This window comes from Panthera leo, chromosome C1 (genome assembly GCF_018350215.1).
Source record: "Panthera leo isolate Ple1 chromosome C1, P.leo_Ple1_pat1.1, whole genome shotgun sequence".
NCBI classification, from domain to species: Eukaryota; Metazoa; Chordata; class Mammalia; order Carnivora; family Felidae; genus Panthera; species Panthera leo.
In genome coordinates this window covers 19,097,380-19,117,580 of record NC_056686.1, presented here as the reverse complement: position 1 = coordinate 19,117,580, position 20,201 = coordinate 19,097,380, and the positions used below count along the sequence as shown (strand labels likewise).

The window sequence follows — 20,201 nt, the reverse complement described above, 5'->3', positions numbered from 1 at the left end:
TTGGGTGATTCTGGGCAAATTTATTTCACTTTTCTGAAGACTCCTTCTCATTTGTAAACTGGGAAGAATTCCTGGGATGGCTGTGAGGTTATGCAAAGCCTCTGCTTCCTTTGGCCCTCCTGGAAGGGACCCCATCTGTACATTCCCGAGAGGGACTTCAGGCAAGCCAGGCTCCTTTGTGGTTGGCAGGAGCACTCTATCTGGAGTCAGAGTTTGCACCCTGGCTTTGACACTGGCTGCTGTGTGACCTCGGGCCTCTCTGAGCCTCAGTTTCTCGTCTGTAAAATGGGGTTAAATAAGACAAGGCAGTCAATGCACCTGCCTGGAGGAGGCCGCAGTGACAGATACTCTCCCTGTCCTTCTTTTCGCTCCTCCTCTCCTCCTGGGACCCTCCAGGGGTGTGCCCAGTCTGCGAGTCTGAATCGTCCACACCCGCCTGTGCCGGACATTGTTCTAACTTATACACTGGAAACCTACCCCGCCCCGCCCCGCCCCGCCCCCTGCCCCAGGCAGCTTTCAAGGCTGTTTCCTGGGCCTCAGCCCAGAGGTTCTGATGTACCTTGCCAGGGTGCAGCCTGAGCAATGGGATTTTATAGCTCCCCTGGTGATTTTTAACGTGTGGACAAGGTTGAGAACTACCAGAATATTCTTCAAAGCCCCAAACTTGCCAGAGGCCCAGTCTTTACCCAGGGTCAGAGATACTCCAGGCTCTTCACTAGGGATATCAAATTCAGGGAGCAAAGCCAAGTTCTCTCCTGTTCAATCAAGTGCTTTCCATAAAGCTCCCGTTTGCTTAAATAATTCATGACCATTTCTTCCCTTGAAGCCTCAACTACAGTGTGCCCTGAGGGCAGGGAACCAGGCTGTTCACTAACTTCATGTTTACCCTGCAAGGAATGACAGAAATGTAGAAAGGCCTTTCCAGGCAGCATCTCCTGTGCAGGCTGAACACAGATCCTCAGACAGGAGACACGGGCTGTGGTCTAAGCTCAGCTGGAGCTGAATCTGGGGCTGAGACTCAGACTGAGATGGGACTGCAGTCCCAGTAGCTGCTTCATGACCAAGGTCTTGGTGCTGGGGAGCTGGGCGGGGAAAACTCATCACCGAGCCCACAGTTTAAAAGGTCCATGGCTGAGGCGCCTGGGTGGCTCAGTCGGTTGAGCGCCGACTTCGGCTCAGGTCACGATCTCACGGTCCGTGAGTTCGAGCCCCGCATCGGGCCCCTGTGCTGACAGCTCAGAGCCCGGAGCCTGTTTCAATTCTGTGTCTCCCTCTCTCTGACCCTCCCCTATTCATGCTCTGTCTCTCTCTGTCTCAAAAATAAATAAACGTTAAAAAAAAAAAAAAATTAAAAGGTCCATGGCTGTGGAGGCCTGTTTCAATGCACTTCCTTTACGCACTACTGTTTCTGGTCAGACTCATGCAATCAGAGGGTAGTTAGAGATCACTCATCCATCTGTCCAACTGTTCATACCCATTCATCCACTATATCCACTCACCCATCCATCCTTCCACCTGCCTATCTACCCATTCACCCACCTATCCATCCTTCCACCCACACATCCACCCATCCCTCCCTCCATCCGTCCACCCATCCTTCCACCCACCCACTGACCCACCCATTCACTTGTCTGTCCGTCCATCCATCCATCCAACCATCCATCCATCCATCCATCCCTTCAGCAATCATATGTTCATTTGTTCACAAAACAGTTTTTGTGTGCTTGCTATGTACCAGGCACTGTTTTAGGAGTGAGGCAGACACAGTGAATGACTAGACAAGATCTTGGCTCCTTGATAGCTCACATTCTATTTGGGGAAGACAATGAATGAGTAAACAAATATGGGCACATGATAATTTTCAGTGCCCATGAAAGCAAAGAAGAGAGTAAGTCTGGGGTTTGTGACAGAGAGAGGTGGCAAAAGGCCAATTTGAGTGGTATTTGAGTTGACCAATAAATGGGCCACAGCCACTTGAATGATATTCCACATAGAGACAACAGCAAATACAGAAGCCCCAAGGTGAGATTGAGTCTGGTGTGTCTGCAGGAGGCTGGGGACCACACCTGACAGCAAAGGGGAAGGAGTTCAAGGTGACTGGTAGGTCTAAATCAGGTGGGCAAAGGTGAGGAGTCTAGTTTATTCCAAATGTGAAGGAGCCAGTTCTCCTGGCTGCTGTGTGGAGAGCCGACTTAGAAGGGCAGAAGAGCAAGAAATCTAGTCGAGGAGACATAAGACCTCAGACCAACACGGCAGCAGAGTAAATCCGACTTGCTCAACTCACTGTATGAGGAAACCGAGGCCTGGAGTCTACCCAGGGCCTTTTCCTTACTTGGGCTCAGAAACACCTATTGATGGGCCAACGGGAGTCTATAACCTCCTTTCCAATAGCGCAGGCTAACCAACTCCCTCTTCCATCCTGAGGTGTCCCCCTCCTGGCAGTCACCACCCCAGCCTACCATCTCTCGTTCAGTTCACACCCTACAGCCAGACCAGCGGTGGTGAGGGGCCATGGGGGAAACACTGGGGCTGGCTGAGAAGATCTGGCTTTAGCTCCGGCTCGGCCAGCGCTGTGCCATGTGCCTTTGAGCAGTGCCTTCCCCTCTCTGGGCCTTGATTTCCATCCACATAGAGAGAAGGAGCAGAACTGGATGCTCCACTGAGGGAGGCCCCCTCCCCATTTGGACACGCTAATTACATCATCTCTGCTCCACCAGGAAGAGAGCTGAGGCTCTTGTTTTGGCAGCCTCTTTTGGGGGCTCCCAGGCCACCATCTGACTATGCTGTGGGCTCTGACACATTGACTGAAGCCCACACACCACGGTTTCTGAAGCAGACTGACTGCCACTTCCTGTGAGGCCTTGGACAAATGACTTTCCCTCCTGGAGCCTGGGTTTTGCATCTGTAACACGAGGATGCTAACATGGCCCTAATTTCAAGGTGTTCGAGAAGAGTCACAAACTGGGTGTGCAAAGCAACTGGCTGGGGAGGAGACTGTCTTGTTCTTCTGGCTAGCACGCCACGGTGGGGGTGGTGGCGGTGAGCGGGCCCCCTGCACTTAGGGGCCTGTGCCAGACCCGGTGGTGAAGGACCGACCACCGGTGAAGAATCTGGCACTTGTCTTACCTCTAAGGCTTCATAGTACATATCTTTAGCCTCCACATCTGTCTTGGCCGACATCAACCAGGATTTGATCAAATATTCATAAAAACTGTCCCCGAGTCCTCCAACCGAGACGTGGTCTGTGAGGGGAAAGAGGACAGGAACATTATTTTTAAAGTATTAAAAAAAATTTTTTTTGATGTTTATTATTTTTGAGAGAGAGAGAGAGAGACAGCATGAGCAGGGGAGGGGCAGAGAGAGAGGGAGACACAGAACTGAAGCAGGCTCCAGGCTCTGAGCTGTCGGCACAGAGCCCCGCGCGGGGCTCGAACCCACGGACCGTGAGATTATGACCTGAGCCGGACGCTCAGGTCAGGACCGGACGCTCAACCGACTGAGCCACCCAGGCGCCCGAGGGAGCATTATTTTTAACTGCTGAGGCCACCAGGCAGGTCTCACCGAGGGACTCATTGGGTGGCGAGTCTCACGCGCTGGCCTCTGTGGTCCCCCCCAGTGCTGGGTGCCGATGGGGAGCAAGTGTTTGATCAGCAGCCTCTGAGCCCTGAGAGAACAGGGGCAGAAAGGAAGGCACAGACTGTGACTCGAGGAACCGGGGCCACCTTGAACACGATCATGCGGCATGCAAGTGCACAGGCTCACCCGGGTATATAAATCATGTCGCTTTAGCAGACCGAGGATGGCAGGGCCTCTGGTTATTAACTGTAAATGAGTTGCATTTCTTTAAAAAGATAATCTGGTGGCAGGGAGTTCAGAGATTTTTATTACCCGGTGACAAACATGGTAATTAATGCTGGGCAGGTTCATAAAAGGCCATGGAAAGGAGGAACGGGAGCCTTAATTTAGTCACAGTACAGAACCACTTGGAAAAACCAAGCTTAAATGGAGCAGGTTAGGATAAATGGAGTTTCCAAGGAGCAGGGGGAGGGAAGAATTGGGTTTTGAAGAGCCCCTCTTTGCCCTGGGTGGCATCAGCCTGGAGTTGGCCACAGAGCAGGACCGTGAGGCTGTGGCTGAATGAGGAGGTGACTCCGCTCAGGGCTGTCCCGGGAGAAAGACGGGTCAACCGTGAGTGCTTAACCCGAGCAGCAAGACACGGAAATCACTTCGCTCCCATGCTTTAAAAATTAACAACAGGGAAACAGAAAGGCATTTAATAGAGAAACAAAGAGGAAACTTCAGTTCCCTGTTAAGATTCATTTAAGCAGAAAAAGGGAGGAAGGAAAATAGGGGGGACAGATTCAGGCAGGAAAGGGGCGATGGGGAAGTTATTTCCAGCTCCTCTGGACAAAGCAGGGATAGGAAGCCAGAAGGGAGGGGAAGTGGGGGGCGGGGAGAGAAAAGGAAACAGAAAATCTGTCAAAAGGTACCATTTCTCCAGGGTCTACTGGGGGCCAGGAACTTTACTGTATTGTCTGTAACAACCTCCCAAGAAGCCTGTAGGTAAGCGCTGTCAACCCCTTTCCCAGATGGGAAAACTGTGAGTGGGCCTACATAGTGACTCCAAGGCCACCAAGGTGGCAGAGCCCTCACTTTCTGCAGCCTGACAGTCAACCAGAGGATGAAAATAAAGGTGCCTGGAGTCAGAAAGGACAGCGTGGAGAGAGAGGGACCAAAAGTCAGAGGGTAAAGACAGGTGGGGACCAGGCAAGTGGGCTGAGAGGCAAACCCACAGCGAACCAGCCCTTCTGGCTCCTTCTGGCCCCATAAACAAATCATGGCCCAGCAGGGGCTCAGCAAAAACTGGACCGGATCAGAGAAATCCTGTGCCTTGGGGAGCCTCGGGAGGGGTGAGTGTGGGCTGAACCTTGCTCTGTGAAGGGGGACTCAGCAGCACACCCCCCATCCCCCACTGCTACATGGAGGACGCAGCTCGGGACGCAGCACAAAGGGAGGCGTGGGGCATGCCAGGCCCGGCATGTCCATGGCGTGTCCATGGCTGGAGCAGGTCCGTGCAGAGCAGGGGGCTGAGGAAGGCCGGAAGTTAAATCGGGTCAGCCTCCACTCAGGGCCCTCCCACAGCTCACAGCCTACAGAAGAGGCACACGGGCACACAGCCGAGGGCACTGTCACCGCCAGGCTCACCTGGGCCTGCTTCCTGTCACCGTTTTCTCCACCGCCCCAGACACTCCTAGCCCCTTGCCTCCCCACGCTCCCTCTCACCTGTGGTGACCCCTCTGCCAGGAACACCCTTCCCCCCTACCCCTTGCCCGGCTAACACTTCCTCCCTGCTACACCCCAGCTTGGGCATCCCCTCCTCAGAAAGGCTTTTCTGTGTCCTCATAAACCTGCTCACAGTCCTTCCCTGCAGGGTGACCATGAGAAGTGAGATAACCCACATGCAAATCCGGCCCTCACGTGGCAAGCACTCAGTGGTAGCAGGTCCTACTCTTACTGGGGGTGTCCTTGCCGCTGGCTGCCCCCAAAGCTGTGGTGTAAGTATCTGCTTATGGGTCCACCTCCCCCACCAGGCTGTGGGCTCTTTATGGGGAGGAACCCCATATGATTCTCATTTTACGCCCAGCGCCTGTATGGCACCCAGTGGATGTCCAGGAAGTCCTGAACGAAAGAAAATAAGGTAGGTTTGAGCTGTGTTGGGAAGGGCTTCGAACGCCAAGCCAAAGAGTTTGGACTTCATCATGCAATTGCAGTGTGTGTATGAGGCGGTCGAGGGCGTCTTCTGGCAGGTACGTGCAGGAGACGGGAGCCAGGCCGCCAGGAGTGCCATGGGAGTTTGGGACAGGACACCCTCTTGGGGATACGCGCAGAGCTTCTCAGGGGCCTCTACCAACGTGAACAATTGTCATTTGGCACACAGAGAGCCCAGGGGTGGGAATCAGAAGGCGAAGATCTGCCATTAGCTCAGGGCAAGCCATCTTCCCCGCTGGGCCTCAATCTTTTGATCAATAAAATACAGAACAGGAGCATGAGTTGGTGTGCATGAGCCTGAACAGAGATGGGCTTTGCTGCTTCCTGATCGTGTCATCACACTTGGCAGCGGGAGGCCGCCACCCTACACTGGCTCTCAGGAAAGTACCGTGAACCTGGGGGAGGCTGCCAAACTGGGGCCAGTGGGCAGCTCACACTACGCACCCACTGGGGAGAATCTAGATTTGCCACACCTTCTCATCGAGGAAGGTGTGGGATTCAGGCAGTGGACCAGACAAGCCACTCCGGGGGCCAAGCTGAAGGGCGGGCAGCTCTCTGAGCTCTGAGTGGCTCTGTGAGGCTCGGTCTCATCTGTGCTTGGTACCAGCAGGAGGCTGGTGAACTTGTCTTGGCTGTGAAGTCCCAGTGGCAGGAGGGTCTTGGCCTCCCGTTACCCTGCAGCTCAGTTTCCAGCGGGAGCAGCGGGGGCCTGGGACCCGGACGCAGACCTAACTCCTTCTCTCCAAGCTGCAATTGCTGTGGTTGCAAACACGCTTTGGATCCAGAGGATTCAAGGAAGGAAAAGAATGCGAACACACTTAGCTTATGCAAGTTGGGAATGTTCCCATCTGTTGGGAAAATACACAATTACCAAAAAGTCTCAGCAAAAACCACAGAAAACCTGAGATGAGTCCAGGTGCCAAGCCCATGGGAGGAGGAAGGCAGGCCCCCGGGTGAGCAGGGCTTGATAGCCTTCCCTCTGTTCTCTAGCAGGCCTCAGATTCATACTTTATTCTATTAATTTTTTTCATGTTTATTTATTTTTGAGAGACGGAGCATGAGCAGGGGAGGGGCAGAGAGAGAGGGAGACAGAATCTGAAGCAGGCTCCAGGCTCTGAGCTGTCGGCACAGAGCCTGACGCGGGGCTCGAACTCATGAACTGCAAGATCATGACCTGAGCCAAAGTCGGACGCTTAACCGACTGAGCCACCCAGGCGCCCCTGATTCATATTTTATTAATATGAAACCATTTTCCGTATGTGACCGACTTTGCTCAGTCTTGTGACCCCTGGCGCAGCCTGAAAAGAAAGTTATGTTTCTCAGCGGGGTGGGTGGGGGGCTCCCTGTAATTTGCCAAGGTAGCTGTTGGGACTGGGAAGCCACGCCCCTCTCCCTCTCTTTATGGCTTTTGCTGGAGCGGCTAAGGCCAGCAGGGGGGCAGTTTATCTCTTTACCCAGTCGGGCCTTGCAATTAAAAGCAGTAACAGTTATTGAACTGTCTCTTCCCGTGGCCATAATCTGTAATTCAAACCTTCATTTTCTCCCTGCACTTTTGGATTTGGCGGTGTGTTTTGGTTAAAAATACTTTGCATTTCTGTAAGTGGTTTTTGCAGGAGGCCACTTGGGAGTGAGGTCATCATCAGGGAAAATTCCTGGGTCAAATTTTCTGGGCCTTCTGGACCTGTAATCACAGAGACTCAGGGGTGGAAGAACGATGCCTCTGCAGCTTTTCCGTGGTGTCCCCGCCGGCTGGCCAGCCCTCCGGGCCCTGACTGTATACTTTTACTGATGGGTATTCATCATCTTTTAGAACAGCACATATCATCTTTGGAAGATGAACTGAAATCTGTTTCCTGCCCCTTCTGACCGTTACTCCCACACCCCTCCATGGTGCACAAAGAACATAACTCTAGGTCTCCTCCCATGTGTAGGAGAGGAAACCAAGGCTCAGAGAGATAAAGTGAATTCCCCACAGCCGTGCAGTAATTAGACTCATATCTACTTTGCCCCTGAGCCCTTGCTGATGTCATAACAACTGGAGCTGGAGGCAGGGAAAGGGAAACGGGTCTTTGAGCAGAAATGGTGGAGGTGAGGGTCGGGGTGCTCTGGGAAGCCCCTAGAAGCAGGGCCCAAGGAACCTGCCGCCACCAATTCGTGCTATGACCTCTTGACATCTTGAATCAAGGCCTCTTGACAAGGGAACAATCCCAGGGTCCTGGGAGACTTTTCAACACTCTCCAGCCCGCACATCCCCTCCCCCCCCACAACCCCATTCAGTTTCAGTGGGTGGAGCTGGGGGTTGAAAATGAGGCTCCGTGGGCGACCCACACGTGTCTGGTTGAGGAATAAGCCTCTGAGTAGAGAACAGCAGGAAATCCCAGGACCAATTCTTGTAGGTGTAAGATACAGAGGTGAATTCATGATCTTTGTACTGCTGTATAGTTAGTCCACTTAAGAATTAAAAAAAAAAAAAAAAAAAGATTAGAGTTGGAGGTGGGGCACCAGATCAAAGGGGCTGGGAGAGGATGTATGGTCTTTCTTGGGGCCACTTCTGGAGTAGATGGGTCTACGTGGAACACTCCCACAAGTTTGGGGGATGACGGGGGAGGCTTCAGCAGCATCCTGAGAGACGGAAGGCTGGAGACAGCGAGCTTGTGGGGGACGCACAGGGCAGGCCTCACTACATGGCGGCCATCACACCCCTCACAAGAGCAATGACAACAGTGAAGCCTCCCCACAGTGCCTGGCAGGACAGGTCGTGTCTGGGAGCACAGAGCAAAAGCCTCGCTGGCATTCGGCTCTGATGAATGTGTCCCTCATCACTCGGCCCAGGTGCCTTGCACCGGATGCTGGCGGCAATCAGTTGAAGGCGGCGTGTGCGTCGGGGGGGGGGGGGGGCGGCGGGTGGCGGGTAGTGGCCTCTCTGTACTCACGTTGCATCCAGTTTCCGCTCACTGGGCTGAGGAAGTTGGGGTAGAGGCCAAAGGGCTTGTCAATCTTCCTGAGGACCTTCCGGATGTTCCTGACCTGCCAAGATACAAACGCCAGACGCCCCTTCACTTTCTGGAAGGAGACAGTGACTTTCAGCCGATGAGGACGGAGACAGCTTGTTTGGATCCACAGAGGAAACCACTCCGAGGAGGAGGAGGGAAAGCTTCGTAATCAACAGCAGGCCGCGGCCCGGAGGTGGCAAGACGGGGCACGGCAGGAGACGGCCACTGTGGGGCCTGGCCGCTACCTCTGCACGGACCACACTGCCTGGGGCCCTGCTAGGCCCCCACGCCCCCCTCACTTCACCCCTTCCTCACTGTGCACCACTCCGGGGGATGGGCCTTTTCTGAAGGGGGGGGTGGTTCCTATAAGTGATAGCAGCTCATGTGTAACTGCTAGTAGGTAAAACTGCCTTTTTTCGTGGGTCAGAAATGGTCAGACACTGGCTCTTTCATATGGTTCAGCCTAGGAATATGTTATTTTCTCTGACACCACAGGAACCATTCCAGAGGAAGGGCCTGGGCCCCTCAACACCCCCCTGCCCTAAGAGGCATCTCAGGGTTTTCACAACAACACTGCAACAGCTGGTAACATTTCTCAGTCCTTCTGAGCCAGGCCCATTATAAACACATTACCTCCAACCCTGAGAATAACCTTTGTGGTATTATCTCTGTTTAACAGATGACAAACCTGGGCCTCAGAGTTTCGGCGACTTGCCCGTGGCCACTCAGCTCATCAAGTGGCAGAGCCGGGACACGAGTCACGTCTTGGCTGACCACACAGAGTCGCCCCTGTGTCCAACACGGATCAGGGCAGGGACCGTGCAGCGCGTGTAGCAGAAGCTGCCCCAGCTGGAGTGAGAAGAGGCGCGATTTGCCACCTTCGGGGCTACAAAGGGCGAGAAGCAGGAAGGCTTCATCCATCCCTTGGGGTCTGCTCTCTGGCAGCACAGGAAATCCTTCCAGCACAGAATCCAGCAGAACAGAAAGGCCCTCAGGGACGGTACTATATCATGCTCACAGATTTATCTACAAGACGAGGAGCGGGGAGAGCAGCAGCCTTTTAGCTGTCAGACCTTTCTTTCCAGGGGACAGCACTTTGCTCTACCACATGAGATTTCATATCCATTTATGTTAGCGGAGTCCATTATGGGGGACAGGGATGTGCTTGTACCTGAGTTATTCTCGACTGTCCTGGTGGTGAGCAGTGAAGCAGGCTAAATTAGCTCCCCTGGAGGGTGCGGGTGCTTCTAGAATTTGGGCCAATTTGTTGACTGCCAATAATCGCCTCTGTGGGAGGCATGATTGGGGGATGAAAATAGCCAGAGAATGTAAATGTAGAGAGAGACAGAGAGACAAGCAGATGGACTTGAGGGGGGAAAGCCTGAAGCCTGCTATACTAATCTGGTCTTAAAAGAACGTGGGCTTCAGAGTCAGGAAGTCCTGGGCTTGAATCCTGGCTTTCTCACTTACCAGCTGGATGACCCAGGACAAGTGACTTAACCTCTGAGTCTCAGTTTCCTCCTCTATAAAAAGGGGACAACAAGGGGACTCACCTCAGGGTTTGGAGGGGTGATTAGGGATACTATAAGGCACCCAGCACATAGTAGGTGCTCAGGCAGTGGTAGCTAGTGTGTCCAGACTAGCCAGGGACTAGAGTGAGCTCCCTGTCCCTCTCCATTGTAAGCCAGTCACAACCTTCCCGGAGGAATTTGGCTCCATGGCAAAGGAAACACGGAGGCTGGGGGAGGCAGGGCTTGGAGGTAGGGAAAAAAGGATAGGAAAATAAGACTGATCAGGAAGTGGGATTCAACTTACTCCATGAACTTTCAAGGTGGGGTCCCAGGGTGGCAGAGTCCTCCCAATACAAGGGAAAAGCTTCTGAAGTGCAGGTCTGACATGACAGGCCATTTAAGGGGGGCGGGTAGTGAGCCCCAACACAGAGGAAGTGATCAAGGGGCTGAAAAGCTCTTGAGCTCCCCGAGAATGCTCAGAGGGATTCCCACACTGAATAAGGGCTTCTCCTACACCTGGCATCAAAAGACACATGGGTGCTTATGGAAAATGCAGATTCCCGGGCCTGGGGGGAATCCCAGAGATGTGTTTCCTCACAGGAGTGCAGGGTGATGCTCTGAGGCTGGATGGTGGACTCGAGACTGGGAGCCACCGGGTGGGGGCGTGAATCTTTGCTCTCCCCGTGCTCCTAGAACTCCAAGAGGCTGATATTCAGAGCAGGGAAGGCTTTGGGGGTGGGGGCCTCCAAAGGGTTCTCCTTGGAGGCGGGGCCTCATCTCCCTGGGCGGGACTCAGGAAGGGACAATTGCCTTGGGGCCCGACCGCCACCTGAGGGTGGTATGTATACACTTGCCCTCCTCCGGTTTGGGGTCAGACCCGGCGAGACACCTGCAGGTGGTGGGACTGCCACGGGCTGTAACGTGGAGGAACTGCGTCTTCCGGAGGGCTTCGCGGAGGGGCAGGAGCGGACAGCTGTCAGACTGGATGACAGCCTGGATGCTATAGCTCTCAGCACCCCCGTGGCCTCAGCCAGCCTGGCACCAGCGAGGGAGAACAGACGTGTGCCTCAGCTGCGGAGTGAGACCGCTTTGCCAGCCTGCTGACAGCACGAGCTAGGCGGGCATCTGGAAGGGAAAGGCAGGCAGATCTCACACGAAAAAGTTAACTGTCTCTGGAAGGGGGACTTTCGCAGCCGGTGGCCAATTCCTGCCAAGGCAAGCTGGTGCCTGGATTTCCGTTGCCGAACTTTCTCTGGGTCCGACGGCACCAGTGAAAACCTTCCGGCAGCCTCACCTCTTCCCTGCCCTGGCAGGGCCCTGATTACTCCCTGTGCTCACCTTCCGTGCCACCTGGCTTTGGGCACACGCACGGCTTCCACGAGCAGCCACGGGCCGTCTCGGCGGTGGCTGGACGCCTTCCAGGTCCCCACCGGCCACCCTGCTCATCGCTGACCCACTTTCCTGTGGCGCTCCCGGTATGGAGAACAGGGAGGAGCTGGGAGAAGACTTGCCTTTTCTGCGAACACCTGGTTGCCAGAGAGCTCGGTGAGGTGTAAGAACTCCAAGTGCAAGGACCCGAACTCCGCCAGGATGCTGCTGCTCCCTGCCATGGCCCAGCCCCAGCTCCTGTTGGAGCTGCTGTGAAAAGACAGAAGCACCTGTCACCCCACTGTCTGTGAGGCTGGCTCCCATGCTGGGAGTGACAGGGATTGCTTAGTGGGGGATCCATCGATCACCCACTAGCGTCAGGCCATCTGCTCTCGGATGCTCCTCCCCGGGGGTCAGTATTGCCATTGGCCCCATTTTGTGGATGAGGACACTGAGGCCAGCGAACTGACTTGCTGCAGGTGATTTGAAGCCAGACCCGTCTGCCTGCACGACTCTTTGTTTCCATCGTCAAGCAGCCCCTGTGAGGCCTCTGGGCCCAAAGACGGCAGCAGAGCTGTCTCGGTGGCCAAGACCTGGCCCCCAAGTCATGCCCAATTTACAGGTGAGATCGATCACAAAGACCCCACAGAACACGTTCTGTCCTCTGAAGGCAAGCCAACCGCTTCACAGTCAGTGGGGCTGCCTGTGGAGAGTACATGGCTGTGGCTGGGTCACAATGGGGGCAGATGAAAAGCAGGAGCCCCTCCTGGCCCTTTCCCCCTCTCTCCCCACACTGTCAGTGCTGCCCAAGGGCACACAATGGCTCCTGCCTGGAATTCTGTGGAACCCATGCCCATCAGGCAGGTGTCTCTGGCGTGCCCACAGGCCTCGAGCTGCTGGATCCCGAGGTTAGGAACAAAAGAAACAGGGGCTCTCGGAGCAAAGGTTTCCTCGGCTGTTGATCAGGCATGTCTCACAAACATCTTAAGAGAGATCCTAGCCTGGCCCTGTGACCTCACTGGAGAAGGCTGTCGACTAACCGTTTCCAGGACCTGGGTGCTGCTAAGGAGGAACCGTGCAGAGTCTCAGGTAACCCTCCCATCTGCCCCTTTCACAGATGAGGACAACAAGGCCTGGGATGGTGATGTCACCCATTCTCGATCACAGTTAGGTGGAGCACCCGGGGCCCAAGGCTGGCCTGACGACAGAGCTTGTCCTAACCATCGTGTGGGCTGCCTCTCTTTAAATTATATGATAATAAGTAAGGCTGCTGCCTTTCCAGGTGCTTTCACTTAAATCTCCCTGGCGCCTATAGCCAGGGGGCCAGGGTCAAGTTTGTTAGCTGAGCGGCTTTGGGCAAATCATCCCCTCCTTATGCACCTTGGTTCCTGCATCATCAAGCTGGGCAAGAGTAATTGGTCCCGGTCTCTGTTCCTAGGTCTTTTGTGGGGTGAAGAGGGAGGAGAAAAGTGTAGGGTGGGAGTGGCCTTGGGCAAGCTGCTGCTTCTCCCTGTGCCTCAGTTTCCTCATAATGTATCATGATGATCTTTCCTGTGGGACAGAGCAGCGTGGAGTGAGTGCCCCCTATTTGTAGGGGCTACAAGGTACAGGCTGAGGGGGGCTGGCTCTGCCCTGGCCTCCGGAAGCCCCTCTGCTTCCTTGCTGGGATAGCTGTGCCTCCCCAAGAACTGGGCTGTCTCTCTGTCTCCCCAGGACAGGACCTAGGGAGGCAGGCGTGGGAGAAGATGGGTTTAGGAGATTATGGTTTGCCATCTGAGGGACACTCCTTTTCCTGGGGTGGGCTGGGGCTTTTCTGAGGCAGCCCCTCTCCTCTCTAAACTCCATTATCCAGCCTGGATATAGTTTCTGAAGTCAAATTCATCAGTCTCAACTCCCAGAAACAAATGGAGGACTCCAGTGGCCTCCATAAAGAGATGACCACTGGTCCCTTTTTCCTGTCCCCACCTCCTTGGTATTTCCCTGATTTGGAGGCAGGAGGCAGATCGGGAGGGATGGGTTGCATAGAGAGGGGAGACTCACTCTTGGATAATAAATAAAACAGCTTCTGTTTATTGAGCCACTAAAGATACCAGGCCCTGGGTCAGGCTGTTTGCATCTTGACTTCATTTAAACCCCACAAGGTAAAATACCATTATTCCCAATATGCAAAGAGGAAACTGAGGCTCAGAGAGGGAAGTAAGTTACTGGAAGGTTGGAGCCGGGAGGTGGTGGAGGCGGGATTCAGACTGGGCTCTGCACATCCCCTAATGGTCTCCCACCCAGATGACCCCACATCGACCCAGAGGGAAGAGGAAAGTGTCCCTTTTCTGTCCCTTTTCCTTCAGGCTAAGTGAGACTTCTCTTTCCAGCTTTCTTAGTGGGAGCCGTGGGTACCCACAGAGGGATTCTTGAATAATGGATGTTTCCTGCCCTCGCAGAGAAATTCAAGGTCAAAAAAGCCTCCAGTCACCCCCCCTGTCTTTTGTTCTCATTTGCCTTCACATGAGCCTCTCCTTCCTCTCCCCTCCCTCCCAACAATTACCCTCCCGAGTGGGCTTCCTGCAGCGGAACCAGCCTGGCAGACAGGCACACAAGTGCCGGGCAGAGGCGGGCAGTGGGCGGTCGCCTTCCCTCTCCCCTGCCTGCCTTCAATGCCGGATCCCTCAGCACCCGGCCAGGCGACTTCGGGCTGGTCGGTTGATCTCTCTAGACCTCAGTTTCCTCATCTGTTAAATGACAGTACCCACACCTCAGAGAGTTATTGTGAGTTATAAATTAGGCATGTAATTGGCGTCATTTTTAACATTATGCAATTATGCACATATAAATTATGTGTTTGTAGTTTATTAAAATTATTGCTCGTTTGAGCGATTGAGTTCCTGATGGGTGCCAGGCAGTTCTAGCACCTTATCTTATCTTCAGAGCCAACCTCAGAGGTAGATCCTGCGATTCTTATTTCAGACTCAGAGAGGGGGAGACACTTCTCCAAGGTCACAGAGTAAGTGACAGAAATGGTAGCGTTGAATCCGAACCCAAATCCAAATCCTAGCTACCATGTGCCCCAGCTGCATGTATTCTGGGCAGCATCCAGAGACCAGAAGGCATGTGGATCAGCCCTGCGAGGCCACGGGCTCACGGAAGGTCTGCCCTCTGCCCCGTCCCGGTCTCTGAAGCGTGCAGGTGCGTGTGCAGCCCGTGTTCTCCCCCCTGGGGGAAGGGTTGCTCATCGACGCCCCTCCCCAGCATGGCAGAAACTCCCGCGTGTCTGTGCGTGTCTGTGTGCGCGCTCATGGGTCTGGTATAATTGTTCACTTTGGAGCCAGACAGACCCGGATTCCAAGTTCACTCTACTGCTGTGTGACCTTGGGTAAGTGACCTCACCTCTCTCAGCCTCGGTTTGCTCCACTGGTGAAATGGGGTCCGTGAGGTTGAAAAGAGAGAATGCATATCACGTGTTCACACTGCGTGTAGCACACAGTGACATGCTCACTAAACACTAGCACTTATTAAGGTGTGTATGTGTGTGTGTGGCAGGGGTGTGCGAATGGAAGTGTTTGTGTGTGAGTGTAGGGAAGCTAGAGAGGGTGACAGGCGAGGTTGCGTATCTCCGCCTGTATGATTTGGGGGGGGCGGCAGTCGAGTGTGGCAGAGAGATTGGTCCCTGGACTGGCCACTGCCACTCAGAGGGTTCAGTGGTGCCCACAGGTCACAGGTCACAGCTGTCCCTGCCTCTGCCTCCCAGGCAGGAGGAGCAGTCACGCTCACTTCGGGCAGGGCCTAGTTACGCACCCCTCCTGCTGGGACCCCGTCTGGCCCTTCCTCATAGAGCTGCCCACAGCGAGCCCTGCCCGGGGCAGGGACAGCAGCGTGTGCCCCAGCTCCCACCAGCTGGCCCTCTCCAAAGCGCAAACTCAGCACCACGCGGGCCGGGGCTGTAGTCATCCCTGACATTCCCCCGGGGTGGAACAGGGATGCATTTTTAGCAACAGACTCTCTTACCCAGAAAATGAAAGGGAGGAGTTGCCAGGAAATATGCATATACATACATATGTATACAGCACTGACAGCATGCAAATAGCCTAAAACTAAATGCATTTTCTTAATCAGAAATGTCAGGATCTGTGTCGCGCATCCGGTCCCGGCTCTGAGGGACAGGGGTAAGGCAGACAGCCCTGCAGGGCTGTGGTTGCAGGGCTTGGGGGCGCGCAGTGCCACGCACAGAGGAGGGAAGGACGGCGAAGCTAAGGTCCTATCCCAGACTCAGGCAGCGAGGCCGGGGAGCTAGCCCTGGGAGAGAGAGCGGCAAAGATACTGTTTGTGTCTCCTCCTTGACGGCTGGCTGCGTTTCTCCAGGATCGGTGTTTGTGGGAAAGGGATCTGAGCAGAGCTCCAAGGGCCTGGCTCTGAGACATCAGCCCCGGCACTGAGGACGGGATTCGGTTGGCCCTGAGGGCCCCTCTGTGGCCTCTGCGGGGATTTATGTGATGTCACACCCCAGGAATGTTTTCCGATCAGACAGTTAAGTGAAGTGGCAAAGCAGTGCATGTGTCCCCTCTCTTTTGTGAGGCCCCAGGCAGGCGGACCAGAAGAGTGGGACCTCCCCGGGACAGAGAGGAAGCCGACATGCGACCAGAGCCCAGAGCCCCTGCCTCCGGTGAGGTGCCCTCCTTCCCTCCCGGGCAGCTGGCTGGAGCCACTGCTTGATTGAGAGTCCTGAGGTAAGACGTCACTTCAGGGGGGCACCTGGGTGGCTCAGTCAGTTAACTGCCCAGCTCTTGGTTTTGGCTCAGGTCATGATCTCAGGGTTCATGAGTTCGAGCCCCACATCAGGCTCTGTGCTGATGGTGCAGAGCCTGCTTGGGAGTCTCTCTCTTTCCCTCTCTCTCTGTCCCTCCCCTGCTCTCTCTCTCTCTCTCAAAATAAATACACTTAAAAAAAAAAAATCTTTCAGTTAAAAAAAAAGACATCACTTCAGGAGAGGGAACAGGAAGTCTGGTGAGGTGGACTCGGGGTTCTCGGAGAACCTCGCGAACGGCCCCAGGGAGCTCCTGGGTGCCTCCTACAACATCTCCCAGGGGTCTGCTCCTGCAGCGCGGGGGGGGGGCAGCATGGGTCCTGTCTGAGGGAGGGCCAGGCAGGTGTTCAGAGCAGAGCTTTCAGTCTGTAACAAAATGGGTTGGAATCTTAGCCCCAGTTACCTATTAGCTGTTAAGACTTTGGGCAAGTTACTTTTCCTCTCTGAGACTCTGTGTGAATAATGGGGTCATATAAATATCTGCCCTTAAGATAAATATCTGCCTCAAGATCCTGCCTTCAAGAAGCTCCCAGGCCAGCAGGGAACAGGAAGAGGCATGCGACGAGGCCATAAGGAAGCAAACGAAGTGCCTGGAGGCCAGGAGAGGCTGAAACGCTCCTGGCTTAATGGCACAGGTGGCATGTGAGCCAGGCTTTGCTGGCCAGGGAAGCTGGGAGAGGAGGGCAACCGGTGGAGGAACAGAGTGAGCAAAGGCAAGACAACGGGGCACACGGGGGTCCCCAGGAGCCAGACTCATGCTCGTGAAGATTCCCACATCATGAAGCTGGCTCGCCATTAGTCCTCTGGACTCTGACCCTGTCCTTTCCCCTCTTTGGGTCTCAGTCGCCACACCTGGAAAGTGAGTGGATATAAACACGCTCCCGTCCCCACGAGAGGGAAGGGTAGCAGCGCGGAGGGGGGCAGGTAGGCACCCCACGGGCTCTGGAGCTGGACCCAGCTGCAGACCCTGCTCTGCTCTTCTCTAACTGGACCACCCAAGGTCCCCTCCACTCGGGCATTCTGTGACTTAGTGACTACCCAGAAAGTCTCAGGTTCACACACTGAATTAAGCAACAGATCAGGAAGCAAAATCATGGAAGCAGCCAACAAGAATCAACGTTTTAATACCGAGCCAGTAGAACAGAAGCATTACCGGTGCTTTCTGTGACTAGTGGAACCACATGGGAGTTTTCTGCTCTTATCTAACACTTTTGGTGTAATCCACATTATCTGCAATGAGAAGTTATTATTTCTAAAGAGGGGGAAATTCCAATAAGAATGATCAAAAATGGAGTTGGAAGTCCTGGGTTTGTGTCCTGGAATGGTCAGTCGGTTACTGGCTTATGTGACCTTGGCCAGGGCCTTCAATCCTTGGAGTCTGAGCTTCTGTGACCTTGATGCCCCCCAGAAGCCCTTCTGGGTTCTGACACTGGGTTCCTGAGACCCAGCCCTGCTGGGGCCAAGGGTGGCAGTCGGCAGACCAGGGGTCCCTCTGCTCAGAGTCTCGAGACTCCCTAGCAGTTTGGGGCACCTCCTCATGGCAGGAGGGTGTGATGTGCCTATTGGCTGCTGACCCTAGCTGGGGAGGGAGGTGAATAGGGTACACCCATAGGGCGGTGAGTCAAGGCAGTGTTGGGGGATGATCACAGAACAGCTGCCCCTCCACACCTCAGGAAGATCAGGTCTTATGAAACCTAAGCCCCAGGTGTGGTGACAAACACCGGCCCTGGAGAGTCCTTGGCTGAGGCTAACCTCCACTGTGCCACTGGCTCGCTGTGATTCCCAAGGCGGGTACTGTCCTCTCCCTGTGCCTCAGTTTCCACACCGAAGCAGCCAAAGCCAGAAGTGGGAAACCAGCAGATGTCCTACCTTTTGAAGTTCACAACACCTTTTGGGATTCCCGTGGGGGTGTTGAAGGCGGGCAGGAGTTTCTCTCCCAGCTTGATGGCCTTGATTCGGAACACCTGTAAAGGAAGAAGCATGGGGCATCGTGAACGGGGCTGGGTGGGCGCCATCACTTCGAGAAGCTGCTCGTATGAACCCAGGAGCTGCTGGTCCGGAGTGGGAGGTGACGCTGTGTTGGGCTCTGGAGTCAGACAGCCTTGGCTATGAACCCGGCTCCTCGAATTCCTGGTGACGTGGCCTTAGTCGAGGCACCTCTCTCCGAGCCTCGGTTTCCTTTTCTCACTCATAACACAAGGCCACTACCGCCTTCCTCAGAGGCTGTTGGGAGGAATGAAGATTAGGTAATGGCTGTAAAGTCCTCACAGCAGCGTCGGGACTCTGAAGGCTCAGTGACTCCAGCTGTGCTCCGGGTGGCCGCTGGGAGGATGAAGTAGCCAGGGCCGCCGTCACCAATGGACCAGGACGCCAAGGGCTGGGTGCGGGGGAAGTACGTTTGGACAGGGTGTGAAGAGCACTGGATTAGGAGTCCTGCACCGCCCCAGGTTCAATCCCTTCCTCCCAATTTGGCTGCTGTGTGCTTCCCAGCAAAGCACTGCCGTCCCACGTGTAACACCGGGGGTGGGGGGTGGGGCCTTTCCCCCTTGACATTCTGAATCTGCCCACGGTTCCCATTTTTTAGATGGGAATGAACGGAAAAGGTGAATGCGGGTCCCAGGCCTCAGGGCCCTGCGGGAGGCTCTGACCCCTTCAAACTGTTCTAATTCAAAAGCACCTGTGACTTTCTGACGCCACAGTTTCCTTCTTAGGAATTTATTCTAAGTAAATAAGTAATGAAGGATGTTGTAAAGATTTAACTTTATTTCAAGGGAAACATGGGAAACATGAGAATATTCTAAATATCAAACAATAGGGAAGTGGTTAAATTATGGCTTGTCCAGGCAATAGAATACCGTGCAGCCACTGGCATGATGCAGATTATTTAATAGCAAAGAAAGGGGTTCCAGTTCATTAAAAGAAAAATACACTTTGAAACAGTGTAATTCAAAGTTAGTAAAAATTACATGCACACGGATGCGTGAGAAAAGGTTGGGAAGAAAATACACTAAAATATTAACAATGGTCTCCTAGGGGTAGGGGGTAGGCTCGTGGAGGAATTTTGCTTTCTTCATTTGGCGTATCTCTATTTCTGTGCTTTTTTCATAATAAAAACAAGCCCACAGTAAGTAGTATTTATTTTTTAAAACGTGACCATTCCGGGTGGAACAACACACGTTTCCTTTCATTTCCGGAGCTGGACCTCCTGAGTGTTGCAAAACAAAGTCATCTTGAGTTCCCAACCCCAATTTGCACAATATATGGGCTGAGGCAGCTGTGGAGGGATGGCTGCGGGGCAGTTTGCCGGATCCGGCTGGGATGCGGCAGAGAGGCCTCGGAGGGCAGGTGTGGTTGTTGCTGGGGAGAGGAGGGGTGGGAAGGGAAGAGTCACATGTGGGGCCTGGCAGTGATGGGGACAGAAGAGGATAGTGTCCAGTGCCAGACAGAGGGTCCCAGAAGTGGGCACAGGGGCCAGCCACACCACAATCCCCGAGGAGCTCGTCTAGAACCCAGATTCCAAAGCCCTCTGCCCCAGAAGCCACCAGTTCAGCAACAACAAAGGGCTCTCCTTCGAGGCTCCTGACATCATCACTTGACCCCTGGGAGGCTGAGCACTGAGGCACAAAGGAACCCTCCAGAACCTGAACCCGAGGCTGAGGCTCCAGGCAGCCGACTGGCTGTCTTCTGCCCTGAGGACTCCTAGAAGATTTCTTCTTAAGTGCTCTTAGGAGCACGTTATCACAAACCCCTCTGTGGGCTTGATTA

The 20,201-nt window shown here is 54.3% G+C and overlaps 1 protein-coding gene across 4 annotated transcripts in view; it reads right to left on the bottom strand.

The window, feature by feature from the left end:
* MAN1C1 (mannosidase alpha class 1C member 1) overlaps positions 1–20,201 on the bottom strand; it is a 141,014-nt gene that overhangs the window by 8,333 nt on the left and 112,480 nt on the right. For 3 of the 4 annotated variants that reach the window (XM_042953301.1, XM_042953305.1, XM_042953304.1), the window contains exons 5-8: positions 18,306–18,400; positions 11,785–11,911; positions 8,703–8,796; positions 3,127–3,242 (exon numbers count right to left, since the gene is read on the bottom strand). In XM_042953301.1, the coding sequence (XP_042809235.1) occupies positions 3,127–3,242; positions 8,703–8,796; positions 11,785–11,911; positions 18,306–18,400 (432 nt within the window). The remainder of the gene's footprint in view (positions 1–3,126; positions 3,243–8,702; positions 8,797–11,784; positions 11,912–18,305; positions 18,401–20,201) is intronic. The other variant, XM_042953303.1, reaches the window with a different exon arrangement.